This window comes from Colius striatus, chromosome 20 (assembly GCF_028858725.1).
Source record: "Colius striatus isolate bColStr4 chromosome 20, bColStr4.1.hap1, whole genome shotgun sequence".
Taxonomy (NCBI): Eukaryota; Metazoa; Chordata; class Aves; order Coliiformes; family Coliidae; genus Colius; species Colius striatus.
Window position 1 is genome coordinate 4516352 of NC_084778.1, and position 20473 is coordinate 4536824.

At 38.3% G+C, this 20473-nt stretch overlaps 2 protein-coding genes across 2 annotated transcripts in view; one reads left to right on the top strand and one right to left on the bottom strand.

Moving 5' to 3' along the window:
* The first annotated feature begins 2878 nt into the window (after positions 1-2878).
* Positions 2879-7250, top strand: SPATA22 (spermatogenesis associated 22). The gene is made up of 8 exons (XM_062012601.1): positions 2879-2921; positions 3372-3500; positions 4207-4267; positions 4382-4477; positions 4954-5308; positions 5632-5761; positions 6629-6726; positions 7059-7250. Exons 1-8 carry the CDS (start codon positions 2879-2881, stop codon positions 7248-7250), a joined length of 1104 nt encoding a protein of 367 aa, XP_061868585.1.
* Positions 7251-8349: 1099 nt separating this feature from the next.
* LHFPL7 (LHFPL tetraspan subfamily member 7) overlaps positions 8350-20473 on the bottom strand; it is a 61440-nt gene continuing 49316 nt past the window's right edge. Inside the window, exon 3 of the mRNA XM_062012594.1 lies at positions 8350-11793. Coding sequence (XP_061868578.1) covers positions 11567-11793 — 227 coding nt within the window. The 3' untranslated portion in view covers positions 8350-11566. The remainder of the gene's footprint in view (positions 11794-20473) is intronic.

A 20473-nucleotide genomic window follows, 5' to 3' on the forward strand; every position in this document is an offset into this window, starting at 1 on the left:
CTGTAAATGACAGGTATTTGCAATTACCATCTGACACAATATAAACACAAAGAAAATATTACATTGCAAGGGAATAAGAAATGTTTATTAAACAATTAATTTCTGTTAAGATTATACTCCATTATGGAAGAGGCTTTATAACTCAGAATGATAGGCTGTGGGTCTACAAAAAGAAAACTAAACATAGGTTTTATCTAGACAGGTTCTGCCAGGAATATATTTCCTACAAAAGTTGCTCTTTGTGTTTCAGTTTATGCAGACAGATTTGCTGAACCTTACAGCAAGTTAATACTGAAAGAGTGTCTACTTAAACACTCAACTGTATTATTGCTGTACGTAGAAGCTGCCAGATATTTAATCATAACAAGTAATTTATTAAACAAAGCAGTAAAGTTGTATTTTAGAGCACTGGACAGTCTGTACTGTCCTTTGACCCTGGTCTCTTTAGCTGTGGTGCCAAAATGGCTACTTTTACACGCTGCCTGAAAAAATGACTCATGCTCTGAGTCTTGGTTTGCTGCATTTTAACACCACAGCAGTTTGAAGAGTAAATAGCAAAATATGAACTTGCAGTGCTGGTACTTAGAGTTCATCTTTTCTTGTTAGTGGTACTGTAATGGTGTTAATTCCTTGCAAAATGATGAATGAAATACTAAGATTGTTTGTGCACTTACCTCATTTAACATGCAAGAAGTTTGTCTCCTAAGAAGAGCTTTCTTAGGACAGACAGTGCATTTCCAAACATGAGTTTAGGAACTAAAGCCACTGAGGCTTCTTTTATACCCTTAGAGCACATTTAACTTCCAAACAGCTTTTAACTCCTGATCTCCCAGGACATTACAAGCACCCACGACTTTGTGGCATAAATGCAGACATTTGAAAAGCTTTCACTCTTCCAAATTAACCACTGGAAACAACCCCTTTTGCCTGTGCTTTGTGAATACTTACACTTTGAAAAATTGTGTAGGATCATATTTAGTTAAGGATTCAAATTGTTTTAATGTACAAGTATGCAGTAGTGCATCTGAAAGCTTATAGTGTGTACCATGAGCTGAAAAACATGCAGGAATAAAATGTAAGTGAAATGATGTCCAGCTATGAGCCACTAAGGTATAAAAAAATGTAACGTGAATCACTAAAGCATTCCAAGGCTGGAGAAAAAGGGTTACAAAAGGCAGGTTCCAAATCCAGCCCAGCACTAAGATTTTACACCTATCAGAAGTTGCAGTTGAAGACAGCCAGTCTAAAACCCAGACTACTGGTTGAAGAGGTAAAAACTAGCATGAAGAATGCAGATAGTTTTATTTACATCCATGTTGTGTTCACACCTTTGTGGGTATTCAGCTCTCGCCCGAGGTTCTCTAAGTGCATGAACGTGACACTGTGTGGTCCACTTCCACGGGTAAGGAGATAATGAGTTACATCCCACCGTTCCTGCGAGCTGCCCTCCTCGCTACCCCCTCCCCAGCCTGGGATAAGCGGGTTCCGCACGGACGCTGCCCCCCGGCCGGGGCGGCGCTGCGCTGCCGCTTGTGACGGGAGGGCGCGGTCAGCCCCTTCCCGCCCTTTTCCCGCTCCCTCAGCAGCGAGCGCGTGGCAGCGGGGACCGTTATTTTTGGCGGGCTTTACTTCAGCCTCATGCTTCAGACTCCAGCCAGGACTCGCGGCTCCTTTAGCGTCTGACTGGTACTGCTGCTGTGTGAAGCGCTGCAGAGCCTTACCGTGGTATCTCCTCCATTCTTAGCTTACTTTTTTTCCCTACACCTTATATTTGTGTTTTGGTTGCTTGAAGAAAGGGCTTAAAGCAAAACAAGACGGTGTAAAGTCCTGTGTAACACCAAAGCTAACTTCATAAACTGTCAGGTTTATGGGGTTTTATTTTACAAGCATACACTGGTGGCCATTAGGCTTCACAGCACCTAGCAATGCAGTTTAAATTGTGTAACAGCAATGAACTACAACTTGTCACACAAATTGATGTATCTCACAGAAATAAGGGGTAAAATGATCTAGCTGTGGTAGATACTTGTGCTTCATTCTTATCAACACCTTTAATAGCTGCATGTGGTTAACTGCCAGATCAAAATGAATGTAGAGGTAATGTCTTACATTATTTCTACACACACAAGTATGTAGTATTATTTATATGCCGCTTAGGCAATATGCATCAGTAGCTAACTGATACAACAGAAACTAATGCTACACAGCAGTCTCTGAAATATCCTTGATGTATACAGTAATACATAAATACTTAGTATAAAAGTAGATTAATCGGAAAACAAATATGGCAAACTACTTCTACCTCATACCCTACTATACCTTCTCTATTCATAATATTTGACTGATAATAATGTGGGTTTTGACTTGTGAATTATTTTATCCTTTAGGAAATTCACCAAAGGTTCTAGGTCTCTGCCACAAAGTACAGAAGTTAATTTGTTCACTCTGTTTTTCACAGAATAGTTAAGTTGGGATTTTTCATAGCTGTGTAGCTTGCCATTGCATTTTGCAGCATTGTAAAAGTATGCATTTTCTACTAGTATTCACTCTTCAGGAATAAAAAAATATTCCTTTTTTGAATTAAATGTATTTGTACTTTTAAAATTTGGAAGTGAATTCTGTATTTTTTCAGCATTTTAAAAAGGGTAGAGAATATAACTTTTACTTCAAAAATGGAATCATACAGGCCTACGTTGTAGGCTTGTGTCTGAAATGGTGCCTGTCACTGGGTATACAGAGAGTTAAGAGAAACTGACATAAAAATCATATAAAATTTAGATGTGTACCAACATTAATTTATTTACTTTGCTTATCTAATTTCCATACAGCAAATTTGGAGTAAGCAATATATTGCTGCCTTTGAAGATACTGTAAAGAAATGAAAAGGAGTCCGGCTGATATTTCAACTCGCAGCATAGCAGGTACTGTCCATCCTTTTGTGCTTTTCCACTTGTACCTCATTACACTTATGGATATATATATATAAAAGATATAGATATACACACACACACACAGATGCAGTATTTGTACAGGAGATACAGTATTCAGTCACAGAATCACAGTCCCAGACTTCCATTTCCTTAGGGAACTTGCATGGGTTATCTCTTGTATTGCAGCACAGCACAAGATTTTGAATGGAGACAGGAGACTGGTCAGTGAGGGAAATGTGTCATTTGCAGGATTATGTGCAGGACAGAGGGCTCGAAATATAATTTCTGTGAGGCAATGGCTGGTCTGTTAAATGTTTATGAAATGTAATTTCTCTGGGTGAGGTAAAATAATTGTTAAGCAATTTTATTTTTGTATTTTAAGTGGAGGTTGTGTATCCCTTTGGTATTGGTAGAGTGTTATTATTTGAACTTTAATTTTAGGTTTTCTGCCTGTACCTCTGTTCAATCAGAAAAAAAGAACTAGACAGCCCCTTACTTCAAATCCACTTGAAAATGAGAAAGATACCAGTTCTAGGACTTGTGCTTACAACTTCTCTCCCACATCTTCTGGTAAATAAGGTGGTTTTTGTTTTGAATGGTTCTAAATCCAAAGAAACCTTAGTATGATTATTGTATTTTATTACAGTAAATACTGTCTGCATCAAGAATTATATACATCCTTTATATTTATTTCTGAAAAGTTCATTATGTTAAAAATGTCCTCCAGGAAATTTCTTTCTCCTCTATACAATTGAGTTTCTCGTAGTTTGTGCCTAGAGGGAGTTTGACTCTGTGTGTTAGAGAATGAAGTAGCACCAGCATTTAAATAGAGTCTCTTGAAACTGACCTTTTGTTTTCAGTTGATTTCAATCAACATTCAAGTCCAGTGTTACAGGAGGAAACATTTATAAGATGTCTTTCTTGTAACTCAGAAGAGTATTTGTTCTTCAAATTCTGCTTGGAAAGAATAATGCAGAATGCTGTCTTTAGTACTTTCTTTATGCATTATTAAAGTGGAAAAATACTTGTAATAAAGTCTTTGTGCTGATAGGTCTGATGCCTGTAACTTAACCGTTATCCAGAGAAGCAACCTACTTATTAGAAGTTGCCTTATAATTACAGATATTGAAGGATCACATTCCCTTTTTTTTCCTATTTTCTTTCTCCTTTCTGCTTGAGACTATTTGTGGAACATTAAGCAGATAAAGAGTAGGAGCCCTAAGTAGACCTTGCAGTCTTTTCAATTGTACCCATATTTAATCCTTTGTCTTTTGAGAATTAGACTGGGAAACTGCAAACCCAAAAGTGGCTGAACTACAGAAAGCAGCAAACAATGGGTATGTAAAAGCAGACTATTCGTTGCTTATTGACTGTTATTTGGGTACTAACTGTTTCACAACTGTCTTGCAATAAACATGGTACTGTGTCACTGATACTTTTATCTTTGAAAGCCAAACAGAACATCAGAAGACTCCTTCCCTTATGAAACCACTAAATGCATCAAAGCCTAATTTAGCAAATACTGGGAAAAACTTGTATACTTACAGGTTAGTAGTCTTTATTTTTTATTGTCCTTCCTTAACTAAAATTATTCTCATGTGGAAAATATATCTTACATTTTTTCATAGTCTTGTAGCATTCAGACACTCTTTTAATTCTCAGATCTTCACTGTAGTCCCCAATAATTACGTTGTGCTTATGAGCCAAACTCAACTGAAATAAGATATCTTGCCAGTGTACTTAATAAGACCTATTAACTAAATCTAATATCTAGCCTTATTATCAGGCCTAAAATTCAGTTTCACTATAAAAGTTGCTTGAGTTCAATGGGTTTTAAGCACAGATGTGATCACTGTCCCATACATGGATAAACTCAAGTGTATACACAAGTGTTTTGAGTCTGAATACTTAACAGGTGCTTTTAAAGCTAAAACAACAATCCATAGATTGCTTTTATATACTTTAATTACATATCTGAGTATAGATATTACAATACTGAACTATGTCTAACGTTGTACTGCAGGGCAGAAGAGAAGGCTCCCACTGCTAAAGTCTGGAACAGAAATGAGTATATTCCTTTAAGTCACACAACAGATTCAAGATCTGATAGTGGAATCACTCGAAAGTTTGAGAGCCTTTCAAATAGTTTGAAAACTGTTCAGCAGTTAAAAAACCCTGAAAACCATAACTCATCTCAGCTTATCAAAATGACAGAAACCAACCAGATTTATTCATCTAAAGGTCAATGGCCAGTGAAAACTAACACTGTTTCAAGAAGTCAGCAGGATCAGAGTCTGGCATATAAATTTAGGAACAATATTCAGCAAAACAAAATGAGTGAAAAACAATCTGATCATTTTCCAGAAGACAAAAGTCAGGTAAACTTATGAATACAGGTAAGAGGAACATACAGTGGAGAAAACAGTAAAGAAAAAGAAAATTAAGTAAAGACAAGGCTTTCACCAGTCCTAGATGCCTTAGTTCACGCTTAAGTTCCTGAAAACTTAGACTTGAGATTCTCATACTATAATAACCTACAGTCCTCAGCATGATCATTTAAATTGACAGAGTTGTTTGCCTAGTATGAACAAATATTCTAATTTTAATGTATATAATGGCTATTTCACATAATACATAAATGTCTTATGAGCCTTTGTTTGACTGTATATCTCTAACTTGTGTTTTCATCTTTTTCTGAAAGGAAGTTTCATCAGCTCAATTAAAAAGTAAAGAAAAGCAGAATTCCTTGCGGATCATATCTGCAGTCATTGCAAGTATGAGACACTGGAGTCACTATACTGATAAAACTCCACTATTGTTTGAAGTTTTAGGTAAGCATGGTAGACTGTACTGTAACTGCAAATAATGGTGGGGCAACAGCCAAGAGAATATGTTCTTAACTGAAGGAAAAATAGCTAAAATAGTTAAAACTACAAAATAGTGACATAAGCACCATCTAATTTTTCTACTGGGAGATCCATACATCAAAGCAGACTAAAATAGCTACGAAATAAATAATACAGTCATCCTCTAACATTCAATCTCTTTCTGTCCTGTTTCTTTTATTCTCTTTTTTGGTAATATGTTACAGTAAATTTTCATGTTTATTAGGATCCTGCTGCAGAGACGTGCAGTTTTACAATGATTTTTAAATAGTTAATCTAGGAATAAATTCAAGTGTGGAGTACTTCTAAACATAGATGACTTCTAGTGTGTTTCACTTTGTGTTTTGATGGATGTTATCTGAGAAATGTACATGATAAAAAACTGAAATGACTGAACTTTAAATCAAGGTGTATAAGAATATGCAATGTAATGGCATCTCAGAAAACATTTTGACAAGGTTGCACATATTTAAAGTTGGTTTGCAAATGAAGATTGATAAAACTTACAAAATGAGTGTCTTGTGCTCTGCTTTGCAAGGGAATAACGTGTTTACAGTGTTGGTTTGGAAAACTCCATTTGGTCACTCCATTTAGGGGAGACATCATGTACAACTGCACTGTTGAAAGACTATGTAAAGACCATAATTTGTATTGGAAGTTTCAGTACTGTCAGCACAAGTTCTCACAGAAAGCTGATGCTGACTTTATATTTTTGTGCTTTTGTGCAGTAAACGCTGTCATGGTGTCTTTGTGTGTCATACTTGGTACTGCTGTGTTGTTCACGTCATGATTTACTTTTGCTAAATGATACAGGCACACTTGATTCTGCAGTCACCACTGGAGCATATGGAGCAAAGAATTTTCTCCTGAGAGATGGAAAAGAGAGTCTGCCTTGTGTATTTTATGAAATTGTAAGTATTCACTGTCCACATATAACACACATCACTGGCTGTAATCCCTCTTACGAAGATAAAAACTATTGTGTAGAAGGAAAGCTGGGTGCTTATACCATGTTGTTCCTAAACTGGTCTAGAGCAATAATCCAGTGACTAGTTGGGCATCCTAAGCCTCTAATTCAGAAAAAAAATGGTGGGGCTTTCAGTGTACCTTCTAAGTAGCTGATAATAGCAAAAAAGCTGATGTAAATTCCTTCTGTGTTTGATATAGTCTTCAGAAACCAAACATTTTGGAAGCTTTTATGTAAGTGATGTAATTTCTAATGGTTTTTATGCTTTTGATGAAGGATCGGGAGCTTCCAAGACTAATTAGAGGTCGGGTGCACAGGTGCATGGGAAACTACAATGCAGAAAAGAACATTTTCAAGTGTGTCTCTGTAAGACCAGCAACTATTCAAGAACAAAACACTTTCCAAGATTTTGTTAAAATTGCAGATGCTGAGATGACAGCATATGTGAAAACTCTGAATGAAACTTAAAATGGTCAAAAGGGTTGTCTGAAACCAACTTTCACTCATCATTGCCCATAAAGGCTGGACATCCTAAAGCATTTAACCAAAACAAATGCTGCAAATCTGATTAAATAATTGAAAATATCACTATGCTGTGTTATCTAACAATGTTAGCAACAAAGTTTTGGTTCTGTTATTCCTTTTCATAGCTTATATTTCCTAGTTCTATACCAAATAACAGGCTTTTGTTACCCAGTACATTAGATTTTACTGGAGAAATTTGGAATTAAAATGTTGGGGTTTGCAATAGTGCAAGTGTCTTAGAAAAAGATCATCAATGCTAATTCAGATTGACATTGATTTTCATTATCTTCAGTTTCTTAGAGATTCCTTCAATATCTGTTTCAAAATGTTGCCTATATTCTTCTTTTGAGGAGTATTTGGTCAAAGCTTAAGAGCTAGCAAATGTCAAGAAGGTTCTCTTATAGTTCTTTCTTAATAGGCTCTGCGTATTGCATCAAAACTGCTCTGTGGTAAAGTAAGGAGGTTGTAGCCTTTATTCCACTTCAGTTCCAGCTAGCAGGTTCACTTTCCTTTGCTGGATTACAAGAATACGTGTAAAAGCTTTTATGGAAATGGACATAATAGGTACTGCAGCAAGATTTCTCAGGATGCAGCTGTATAGATTAGGTATTCATATGGTTCCTGTTGATATGTGATCTGATTCATGTGTTTTAAAAAATAAATAATCAGTATAACACCTGTATGAAATAGCAACAGACTCTGAAGCTGTAGGCAGATTGCTCGAGGGCACAGAGGAAGCTGGAGAGAAATAATTATTTGAATACAGAACTTCCGTGCCTTAGCCACGGAAACATCTTTCATGAGAGATGGACCATGGACATGTTTATGTGTCTTTGCCTTCAGACATAAACTTTCCTAGATCATTCCTGTTGTTTTGATTTCCTTTTCCCCTTAGCTAGTTCCCCTACTTCAAAAGCTTTGTACCACATCTGTCAGGAATTGTAAAACAAAAGAGATGTCAAGAAAGCAGTGAACAGTGTGACTTTTTTTTTCATTTTATTATACAGTGTTGGCAATTGGAAATTTCACATTTAAAATAATTGAAATATTGTATCCAACAAGTCAAATACAGAAAACAGTTAATATTCTAAAAAGGATCCAGCTAGTCAACGCAGAAACACATTAATGGAAAATACAGCTTTTAGTTACACTTAAAAAATTATATATTTAGAATAAAACCTGAACCTGGTCCAGTAAATTGTTTGACTTGTAACAGGAAAACGCTTTCACACAGTTTAACGTGCAGACAGTCTTTATTTAAAAAAGTGATCTGTCAGTGTTAGTATATGTGGTGTTAGCAACAACCCCCTCATGTTCCAGGTGAGATTAGAAAGTATATGCTTTACTAACTGTTATACTTGCATTGTCATCTCTGCCTTCTGTGCTAAGGTGGTTCTGAGCATGGGTGTTGCAAGGGGAGTTTGTCTGGCTGTAGAGCTCATTTACATATATTTGATTTCCTTTATATATTATAAAATACTAAAGAAAGTCCCAAAAGGGAAGCTTTAGATGAACTCAAAAGATGCAGAATATTACAGAACGCAGAGCTTGGTGATATTCACAGCAGAAGTGGAGTTGTAAGAAGTGAAGGGTTTGGTAGAGTGGGGTTGTAAATTCTAAGACTCCATTGTAAGAGCTTGAACTGTGGGCCCAGACTGCACACATCTGAGTGTGTCCCCAACACCACACAACCGGTGTGGCCCTGCTCGTTTCAGCTGAATGATCAACAGTTCCACTTCTGCACACATGAAAGTTACATCGCTACGTAATGACAGGAATTGGTCATTTGTGTCTGACAGGTATGTTAATAAAAATCCAGATTTGTTTTACTTGCAGTAAGTGTTTAGATCTTTGTAAAAAAAGTTTTCTACTGTATACTAACAAATCACTTTTTCTAGTGAAACATTAAGTGAACAGTCATAAACAGTACACAAAACAGAAAAAACCCTACGCAACACAGTTTATACACATTACTCAACATTTTTCAGTTGTTGCTTGTTTTGTTCTGTTGGGTTTTTTTAACCATATTGATCCTGTCTTGTGTCATGGTTCTAGTGTAAAGGCACAGGTTGGTTAGGAAAGAAAAGCCTGCATCTCTGTCTTTTCTGCTTCACAGGAGTGATTCTCTTCTGACACGATGTTTGTTATTCCTCACTTTTCTGACCCTTACATGGAAGTTATCAATTTCAGCCATTCATTAAAAAAAAAGTGTAAGATGTTACTGAAAAGTACATTACTATACAGAAGTGACTAAAATGTCATCTTCATACTTTTGAGGCATTCCTTCAACCTAGTTTGTTAAATATTTGGACAATTTAATTCCTTAGTCACTGTGAGCACAAGTGCTGCTCTCTCTTGTTTAATGTACTTCTTTCTACCTTGAAGTCTGTATTGTCAAGGATTTCTAATGGAACTTGCAACATTTATGTGCTGGATTTGCTTTTAGAGTGCATGAAAATGTAAAGACAGACAATTATTTTGGAAAACAATGCAATGTTCCCTTGAAGTTTAGAAGGGTGAAGAATGTAAACAAGACTGCCAAAGTCTTTGACATTTATTAAAACAACACAGTGATTGTTCTATCTGTTTGCATTTTCTTATCCTCAACATGTCCCTGTCTGTCCCTTCATGTACACTTTCCATTAAAAAAAAAGTATTCAGGAATCAACTTACAAGTGACAGGACAAGAGGGAACAGCCTCAAGTTGTGCCAGGAGAGGCTTAAATTAGAGATTAGGAACAATTTCTTCACCAAAAGGATCGGTGGGCCCTGGCACAGGCTGCCCAGGGCTGTGGTGGAATCACCATATCTGGAGAGATTTAAAAACCATACAGATGTGGCACTGAGCTACATGGTTTAGGAGTGGGTGTGGCAGTGCTGGGGTAACAGCTGGACTTGAAGGTCTTTTCTAACCTCAACGATTCTGTGATCAGTTGGACTCAGCTAAGTGAAGAACAATAAATTTGATCACTTGATTTGCACCAAAATAGAAAACTAAGTTCATCTCTGAATTACATACAGTCTAGGTGATTCTTTCTTTTTTAATAAATAACAAAAAATAAAAGATGAGACTAGAATTAGAATTTAATTACTATTTTAAGTAAAAAGCATAACAGTGGGGTGAGGTTAGAACCCAATGCTTTCTTTGCTTAAGGCAATCAAGTGCACTTATTTCAATGCTTGAGTAATGAACTGGGTGCTCTTGTGGAAACTGGATTTCACAGGCAAACCCAGGAAATACGGCCACTTGCTCGTTGTGACATGGCATCAGAGAGTGTTCATTAGTCACATTCAGTAGCATTTCAACTTCACTACTGTTGGGGTTTTTTTACAGTAATAGACTCTTAAAGTAATGGAACTACCAGAATCTAGTTCATTCTGCCTTATATTATCACTACATCCAAGAGCCATTGGGCATATACATTTCTGTAAACAGAGATTTTTCTTCTTGGCTTTAAAAAGATACAATAAACCCTCAAATCCTACAATTGTAATTGTTCAAATAATTTTGTCAAAGTTCACCTAAAATTATAATTTAAGAAATATCAAAACCAAATTCTTAGCCTTTTATTCCTGCTGTGAAACTGTCATCAGGAAGCCTTTGGAAGGGGTTAGATTGCTCTCTCTGGAAAAAAAAGTAATCTAAATTTTATGCAAGTCTTCAGTAGGATGACTCTGAATCTTAAAGATTAGACCAGTATTAAAACGTGTGCCAACAACTTCCAATGTGTAGGTCCTACTAATATGTATAGATTAGAACCTTTTCTCTTGTATGCAATTCTTTTTAGGTCTCCAGCTGAAATTTAGGCCGTGGCTACTAATAAGTGCTTTTTCACTAATCAAAAGAATTGTAACAAAATAGCATCATTGATTTAAAAATTAGGGGGTTCATAAAAGTTTTGACATCTAACAATATAGAACAAGTGAACTGAAGCTTTTCAAAGACTTAACAATTCTGAGACACAAAAGAAACTGGGAGGTAGACAGATGTTCTGAGGATAAGCAGATTTGTTTTGTCTAAGGCATTATGCCAGTGTACGTTTGGAGCAGTGTCGAGGCTGCTGATTAATCTGCATTCAATCCCAGCGCGTTCGCTGCTCGCGGAAGACTATCGATGCACTTCCGGTCTTTGTGAATCTCACCTTCTCCTCCCCATGTCTTTCTCTCTCTGTAGCAATACAGCTAAGTGGAAGTGCTATCCTAATTTCTGCCCATCGCCTGTAGACAGGAATGTTCTGTTCTTAAACACGAGTAAACTACTATAAAATAGTAGGTATTGGAGTTGGAGAGATGTGCTCTTTTGGTGCATATTTTGCAAAGAATGGTAAAAAGACAGACAACATGACCCCCACAATTGCCAGCATATACCCCCAGCCAATCTGGCAGTCTCCTGCATAGTAGATGTCTGAATTCTCACAGAATCTCTTCACAGTAGCAGAGTTGAAACCAAAAGGGTAAACCAAAAGCCCAGAAGCCATTATGAACACTAGAGAGGAGAAGAGAAAAACAAAACAAAAAACAATGATTATCAGGTGCTTAATTGCTTTTTAAAAAAATCCTTCTTTTAGAAAGGCAAATATGTATGTTACAGTAAAACCAATGGGGAAAGTCAGAGCTTGGAGCTTGTGATAATCAGATTCCCGTTCATAATTACCTCATGCAGTCCTAATGTGGCAGCAAGGCGGCACAGGGAGTTGGTTCATGAGAGCTCTCACCCATTGGATACTTTCAGAAAAGTAATCCAACTTATGTATCCATTTTAAAAGATGATTCAGATACAAGGGAATCCAGAGGAAAAGAATTCCTGAGTTTGCAGATTCCAAACCAGCTGCTTTTCCTTCTCAATAACACTTTTGTACTTGAGACAAACAGTTACCTTGTTCTGCCAAATTGAAACTTTCCATGAAAGACTAAATGTAGTTTTTCAGACTCTGTGGATTCAGTTCTGATAAAATAAGTACTTTCTCATTAGTCTCATCATTACAAGCCCAAATTGATTAAAAAATCCTGCATTTTACTCAAAGATTGTGAGAAGAAAGCCAATACAATCTGCCTTTGAATTCTCTCTGTAAACTTCAGGCTTTAAACAATGTTTGATGTGAGGTTGAGAGCTAAATTGCTGAGACCTGAAGTTCTCATATTACTCGATATTGACAGCTTGGGCTGTCACAAACTAAATATAACAAGGCCTGTTGCAGAGGTCTCCAGGTTCAGTAGGTAAAGGCACAGGGCTAAAGCAGCAGGAAATCTCATCTTTTGCTCCTTTTTCTTTCCTTTTTACTAATGAATTATCACTATATTTAAAACCTATAGTGTATTTTAGAAGACTTTATTTTATGTACCAAAAAGACACTGCAAACACTCCTATTTCCTACCTTCCTTTTCTTCCAGGGTAGTGTTCTCTTCAAATGCAGGGTGGATTGTTAGTGATTTGAAAATGGTGGCAATCAGAATTAACTGAGCTTATGGATAATTCATAACCTGCAAACATCTAATGAAGCTTTAGGATTACAGAACAAACACTACATGCTACTCTCTGTGCTTGTAATTGCCTTTCAGGTAGGGCATGAGCACATTGCTCCCACTATAATATTGGAGAGGCTTAATCTTCAAAATGTCCACTAAAAAATGGGCTCATTAATTTTTTTAATTAAAACAAAACCACAAAACAAACACTCTAATAAGTTTGAGAGTTAGATAAAATCACAAAGTTTAACACACTCAGCCTGTGAAGTCCCTGAATAATTTAAATAAACTTTTCATTCCAGTCACAATTGAACTGCTGAGTGAATCCCTTGTAAAAAAATCAGTAGAAACAAGAAAAACTAAAAGGAGAGAATCTGGAAGGGAAGCAAGATTGTCAGGCTGTGTCCCTCTAGGGTAACTCATGTATGCATGCAAAGAGAAGCTGCCTTCCAGTAAGAGGAGCTCGCTGAGGGAAAGGTGCCTTTACCTGTCCTGGCTGCCACAGCCACTCTCCTTTAAACCTCTCTAAGTTTTCAGTGGTTCTGCGGGAAAGGACACAGTGACCTTCCCCACGTCCCAGGCTCAAAGCGTACAGAGGTGATGCTGCAGGAGCCAGTTAAGGGCCGGCTCCTCCGAAGTGCAGGCAGCACCCTGAGCGCCTCTCACACCTGACGTTCAACCAGCTGCAGCTGCTGAGGGTGCTGGCCGGGCTGTGGGCGCGATAGGGTTAACTGTCCCCAGGCTCCGCGCGGGGGCGTGGCCAGGCCGCGGTGACGTCACGCTCAGTATATAAGGGGACCCGCGGCTGCTCCTGTCCGCGGTCCCTGGGCGGGGATACGGGGCATCGGTCGCTGTCTGCATTCCTTTGCTGTCGTTGTGGCTGTTTGTTCTCTCTTCATGTTGTTCTATTGAACTCTCCTTAATTCCACCTACACAGCTTTACCTTTTCCTCCTGATTCTCCTCCCCGTCCTGCCGAGGTGGGGAGTACTGAGCAAATGGTGATTTGGTTACTGTCAGCTGGATTTAAGCAAGACAGGTGCCCAAACCTCAGCACTGAGTTCTTAACAGCTGTACTTGTGCATTTAGTCTCTAAAATGAAGCAGACCTACAGAAGTGAGTTGTGTTATGCACCCATACGACATTATTAGCTACATTATTATGACATTATTAACTATCCCCATATGACTAAAACCAAGACAAACTAACAATACAATAAAAAAGAAGCTAAACTAGACATGCACACAAACATCTCATCTAGCAAAGGTCAATGAGCTTTCCCAAAATAAGCAAAAGATCTAAAGGACAGCACACTTCCTTTGTTTAGCAGCACAGCCCAAAAGTTGTGTGACTCTTGTACACTCAGGAAAATTCTTCAGAGCACCACCTCTGTAGGCAGAAACATATTAAGCAACCAGAGAAAAAAGAGACTTGTCCTGCTATCGTAAATTTTGAGAGTGTTAAACCACTAAGCTGATCAACAAGCTAAACCATGTTAATCCATAGACCTGTGTCAGTTGCAGCATTTGCTCGTGGGCTAACACAGCTAGGAAGTGGAACAATGTGTTACCAAGAGTGGGATGTGAAGTGGATCTTGAATATAGCCCCGTGGTGCAAAACCTGTAAAACGTTGGGGCCATTTGCAAAGGAAAACGAGCCAGTTTGGAGAGAGGCAGCAACTGCTCTAAGCAAGAAGCAGGTCTAAAATTACATTTTCAATTCCTTCATCTTTTTAAAGCCAAAATAGTCCATGCATCTCGTTAGGCAAAATGCAGACTTGGAAGCAATCTTTTTATCACAAAATCCTTTTAAACTCTGCTGCTAAAATTCGCTGGGTTTCTTACACTATCTCAGCCTCTTGCTCTGCTTCATGTATCTGCCCATATATACATTTTCTTTTTGATCAGGTTACACTGAATTATTTTCAAGGCTGTGCTTCACAGTGACACCAGTGTTTTGATTCCCACTTGGTGCTGATGTTGTATGGTGTAATTTAATGGAAGAAGCCTTTTTTTTTGAAGGCTAGAAATAATCTGTCACAGTGGAGTGTAATGTGTTCACATATCAAACGGGCTAAAAAGTTACCCATGGTTTCATATCCTCAGGCATGTCATAGAATGACCTCATTATTCTCATTTAGGTGCCCTCTTTCTTACAAAGGCTCAAAATATTGAATAGCCTGTTATTATCAGCAGAAGCCAAGCTTTCAGGCATGGTGCTAATGACTGCTTAATAGTGCTGTCTATCAGCAGCGCAGTTAGCTGGGAGAGTGCACAAAGAAACAGTGGGGCTCCGTTGAGCCTCCTCATATAGCACTTACGCCTCTGCATGGTTTTCCAACAACAAACATCGCTTTAAAAGGTGTCAGAATACAGTTGTGAGGGCATTCTACCATTATGTGTAGTCTAATCCTGCTGTCCTACAAGATGATGGGAAGGCTAGACAGCAAATTTGGTCTGTTCTATAGCATGAAGCATATGGAGTGTCGAGGGGACTTGCTGGTAAAATAGACAGTTGGAGTTCTTTTTTTAACATGGCTTGGCTGATCATTTGATTCATCTCCCATCAGTTATTGTATCTCATTAAAACCGTGCAGTTTTGGTGTTTATTATCTGACACACAGTGTTTGCTATTGCTAGGTCCTCATCCCCTGGGCTCTCACTAGGAAGTCACAGCCCCTGCTGACTGCAAGGTGGTTTAAAGTCCACATGTGTTGGTTCAATTGTAAGTCACCTTTTGTTCCCCCTACTTTTTAATCTTCTATCTTCCCAAACAGTTATAGTGTCACCCTCATCCTCTCACATCCTCTTCACTTCACTGGTGTCCTACAGCCAGATGGTAAATGGCAGTTTCTCCTCTGAAGGGTTTGGTAGCCAAGGCAGGAGCTCTGCACTGTGCTTCTGTTCCCTGTGCTGGCCCAATGCTGAAAAAATACTGTTTACCTTTCTTTTAAAAAAACCCAAAAAAGTAGATTCCTGAATTTGTGAATTTCTAAGTAAAACTATTTTAATTACCAGGAGCAGGCTATTATTAGAAAGGAGGACATTTCATTTTAGGGAAAACGGGGAATTCTGTAGGAAAAGCTGTAAATTGGTGGTAATAATAATATTGAATCAATGACACCTCTGCTCAGGGACAATAGCATGTTCTGCTACTTTTGAAACTAATACACTGTGACTCTTTGTCATTGCAATGGTTCATTCAGTTCATTAAGCTCCTGAAATACTGTTTAATTATTTAAATCTCTCACATACCATTTTCAAGTTTATTTTAAACTGGACAAATCAAAGCAATGCAGTTCTCTGGAGCGTGTGTAGAGGGCACCAATGTACAGCTCTCTTAAATAACATGCAAAAAAGTGGCTATTTCCACTCCCAAATTCTCTGGCAAGACTGGTGGAGTTTTCAATGTATGAAAGAAAATAATGGAACAGTTTCCTGTATTGTGAAGCAGGAATGTGAAAACTTGGCTAACTTATGTGTATCCTTCCATCTGAATGTTGAAACGGATGGAAATTTAGAGGTGGACCACAACTATTACCCAAATCAGAAAAGGCTATTTTATTTTCTGGTATTTGTTAGTATGGTTAGATGATGTGTAGCAGTAGTACTGGTCACTAGCAGTAAAATGTGCTGTGTGAGTGAATTATCTTCCTGAAATTACCTGCTGTAAGAAGATTAGTTTGTCTTAGAAGTTTAATTTGCGTATTTTAGGAGGATGCTATATTCCTGATACTTGTGACAATGATGGATTAATTGCCAGACTGTGGGATGTATCAGACAGTCATTAGAATTAGGACTGAATTGTATGTGAGCAGGAGTATTATTCCAACCCTATTACTGATTATCACAGTTTTATCTTGTCATGGGTTTGTGTGGAGCCTCTGCATCCTAAGGGAGGCAGAGATAGGTGGGAGGCAGTGAGCAAGAGACTGTCGTGGTGCTTCATTGCTGGCTGGGCCAAAGCCATGACATATCTCATCTTGGAACATTTTTATTGACAGAGCTTAATCTACCAAAGGAGATTTCACTCATCAACAGATTTCCTCTCACATATAATCCATTACCTTCCTTCTTAAAGCTGCCAGTTCTTCTTATGAACATTCAGTTGACTTTGAATAACACATTTCCTCTTGAGTTTATGTTTTATTAACCTAGTAATGTTGTTAGCTCTTCTTAAGCTTTTCTTGTTTATGTGATTTTACTTACATCATTTTAAATGAGAAAGCAGATACAGATCCAAAGCCACAGACACCCTAAGTCTGAAATACAGCTAACATCCAAGCAACAATGAGAAAACCTTTTACCCAGTAATCTTCAAACACTTCATCTCTTGTCCTACTTCACTGGCTGGTCTACACCCAATACTTTCCAGCAGTCTTCCCAAGCAAATATTTTTGTAGGATGTCTGCAGGGTCACTACAGTTAGGATATCTTGGACATAGGTAGTGCCAGTTCCCTTGTGCAAAAAAGGAAATACCTGTATATCACTTCCAACAACTGAAAACCTAATGGTAAATCAACTCTGAGGTCCAGTTCTGGTTGGTGGTAGCTGTGCATGAGTGTAGAAACAGAAACAAGATGGAATTTTGGGCTATCTATAAATCAGTGATTTTCTTTTAGCTACTTCAGAAAAAGAAGGAATTTCCTAGAGTAGTTTTGGTGAGAGATGAAATACACCTGAAATCATCAGGCATAATTTAAAATGCCAATTAAGTGTAAATAGAATGAACAGGAAAGTGTTGTGTCAAAGCTAAAACAAACCAGACCAAAACCTACTGTTATGGAAGCAAAACTTCTGAGGGGCAAGGCAAGCAGGGACCACTGTTCAATGCCATTCTACCCTGCTGAACTCCTGGCAGGTGTGTGTCAGGTAGCTAGAGTTCAAACTCTGGAAAGCAGCCCTAGCAATTACTCTCTCCAAGGAAAGCAAAATGGAGAACAGGGAAAAGGGACAGTAATGCCCATGTACTTGGGTGTCAAAATGTAGCAATCTTCCTTTGTAACTGAACAAAGAGCTGGAACTCGTAATGATCATACTGCCACTTCTAACATGCTACAGTTTAGCTCATCTCCTTTGTGAAGAATTATTCTATTGGCTTCATTTCAGTCAAACATGTTGTGATTTGAAGAGCACGTACCAGTGCTGGACTGTTGCCAAAGAAGTAGATGATACCAGTTCCTTTTCTAGCTTTTCTAAATGGTGTAGCTCACAAGTTAGCATTTAGCAGCTATAACATAAATGTGGTGATAACGAAAGCTATGCAGCTTGTCAAACCCCTTTGTTAGCTAACAAAGGAAACGGATCAGTTCGTACAAGGTCTTCAAACTCTGTGTTCAAATAAATGCTGAGGAGTATCTGAATACAGCTCACAAGATAAGGAACTGCATCAGATATAGTAAATTGTCTTTTTATGTATGCATATATATGCAAAACTACTGGGAAATACATGGATAGGAAAAGCTGGACAATGTTTTCCATCTTAGTTTATTTGCATTTAGCTGAGGTGGAAAAGGAACAGGTTCTTTTAAGTGAAACTGGCAGTGAAATCAGAGTTCCCATGCACCTTTCTTGCACACATCCTTTGAGTACCACTGAAATACCCCATTCAAGTTCTGTTGGCACAACTTCCTCATTCAGCCAGGCCCTTATTACATAAACAGCCTGTTTCAGAAATGGCTGACAATTGTACAAATAGCTGAACCTGCCTCACTTCTTAACTGAAGAGAATGGAATCCAGCTATCCAGACTTTGGAAAAGAAATTCTCTGAAGCCAACATAGAGGTTATTGAGCTTGGTAATTGCTGCATTAGCTGCAAGTTTATTAAGGGCTACAAAAGGAAATGCCATCCCAGTGACCTTTGAGGTTGCATTTCACAGCATGTTTTCTACAAGAGAACAAAGATGAAACTTCACTGTTTCTGCCAAGTGAGTGGTAGCTACGGTGAAGATTTATGGACGTAATCTGGTAATCTATGGGCCTAATCATGCAGTTATAGAGTTGCGTGTCATTTACTCAAAAAGGCTGAAATGATCTAGTGCTGTGTGGACTACAGTGAAGGAGTGCATTTTGTCATCTGCAAGGTTAGAAGATATACAGCCTATTTAGCAGACTGTAAAAGGGAGAGACAAGAGCTAATGTTTCTCAAAATAGCAGACTGTTACACAAAATTTTACAAGACTCAGAGAGCTAAGAAATGAGGACTGTCAGATGCACTCAAATTTGGAAGTGGTTAGGATTTTCCTTTCTTGTGTTGCTTCAATAATTATATGGATTTTCTATTTAGTTTTTTGGAAATTATGCTCACTGCATCACTTTCAGAACAGCAAACGAAGAAGCAGACTAATAATATAATATTGACATATTTAAGAGTTGGATTCTTTAGATGAGAGCAGCATGTTCAGAATGCTTTGTGCCAGTATTCCCTTATCTCTGGGTTACTTTATTTGACATTTTATTCAACACCTGAGAAGTCCTTATAAAGAGTGCATATTTCAGTTGGCCTAGTTGAGGTAAGCTTAATGTGGTACACAATTTCTAAGCAATGCACTTTGGTGAACTGCTCAACTCCATTTCTACAAATGGAAGCAAAACAAAGGTAGCAAATGCTCTGCTGCTTAACTTATCCATGCCAAACCCAGCATGTTCCCCAACATAAGCAGGGAATTAAATTGATGATTGAAATTTTAAATTAATACTTCTTTTGGTGATCTTTTGGCTAAGAACAAGTGTAGCTTCAGCTCACCATCTGATGCATTCCCTAGAAGGAGCAATATCATCCTGGGTGCATATGCAGCTGGAAGGAGTGAGGGAGCAGACACATTTCCTTGCAGCATATTGTCTCTCCTGTGGAGCCAGCTTGCCTGGGAAGGGGAGATGCTGCCCAGCCTGCAGTAGGTCTTGGCTCCTGCTCTGGCTGTCAGTTCCAAGTTCCTAAATAGCTATTTAGAGTGGGGGCTGAGGTCCAAAAGACAGGCAGTGATGTGTAGATCACCTGAAATGTCACAATTCGACATGACACACTTGCTCCTTTCTCCTCTCCACCTGCTCACCTCACAGGTCTGAAATCCATCTTTTCACCTCTCTCAACACTCACAACTTAAGCAGAGCACACACTCATGAAAACAGATTTATAATGAAGCTGGTGGCCATTAAGTGCCAGCCTTACATCAGAGGTGACCTTATTGTAAAGCACTGTACAGTGAATTTATTTTGACTTTGCACACTCTATACCTGTCTCACATCACTGAGATACAGGCTGTGGCAACCGAGCGAGTGGTGGCAGGAGGCTGATGCCTGAGAATAATGCCCATGTCTCACTTCGTTACAGTTGCACTTCACATCCCAGCAGTCTTCAAGCCTCAGGGATATCGCATTCATTACCTCTTTCAGAGACATGTATTTTACATAAATGGCTGAAAGGTGATTAGAATCCCTGACAGAACAGCATTTTATCTGGAATGCAACCATGAAAAATATGTGCCTGAAACAAAAAAGGAATCCTACATTCTTCTCTTAATTGATTTAAGCTACAAAGACCAGCTTCACTTTTCCCAGCACACCGGAACTACCAGGAAGATGCAAATTGCATGTTTTCATATCTCCTAATAAAAACTCCTTGACAGGGGGTTGAAAGTAGAGTTTTCTGTTTCTCAGATGTCCTAGTCCTGTGAATGTCATCACTCAGCAGAAGCACACATA

What these genes read in the sequence shown, in the direction of transcription:
- SPATA22 (XM_062012601.1), top strand. Translation starts at nt 2,879, where the DNA reads ATGAAAAGGAGTCCGGCTGATATTTCAACTCGCAGCATAGCAG. An exon ending in CAGAAAGCAGCAAACAATGG is followed by an intron (nt 4,268 to 4,381) that starts GTATGTAAAAGC and finishes TATCTTTGAAAG; the next exon opens with CCAAACAGAACATCAGAAGA. An exon ending in CTTGTGTATTTTATGAAATT is followed by an intron (nt 6,727 to 7,058) that starts GTAAGTATTCAC and finishes CTTTTGATGAAG; the next exon opens with GATCGGGAGCTTCCAAGACT.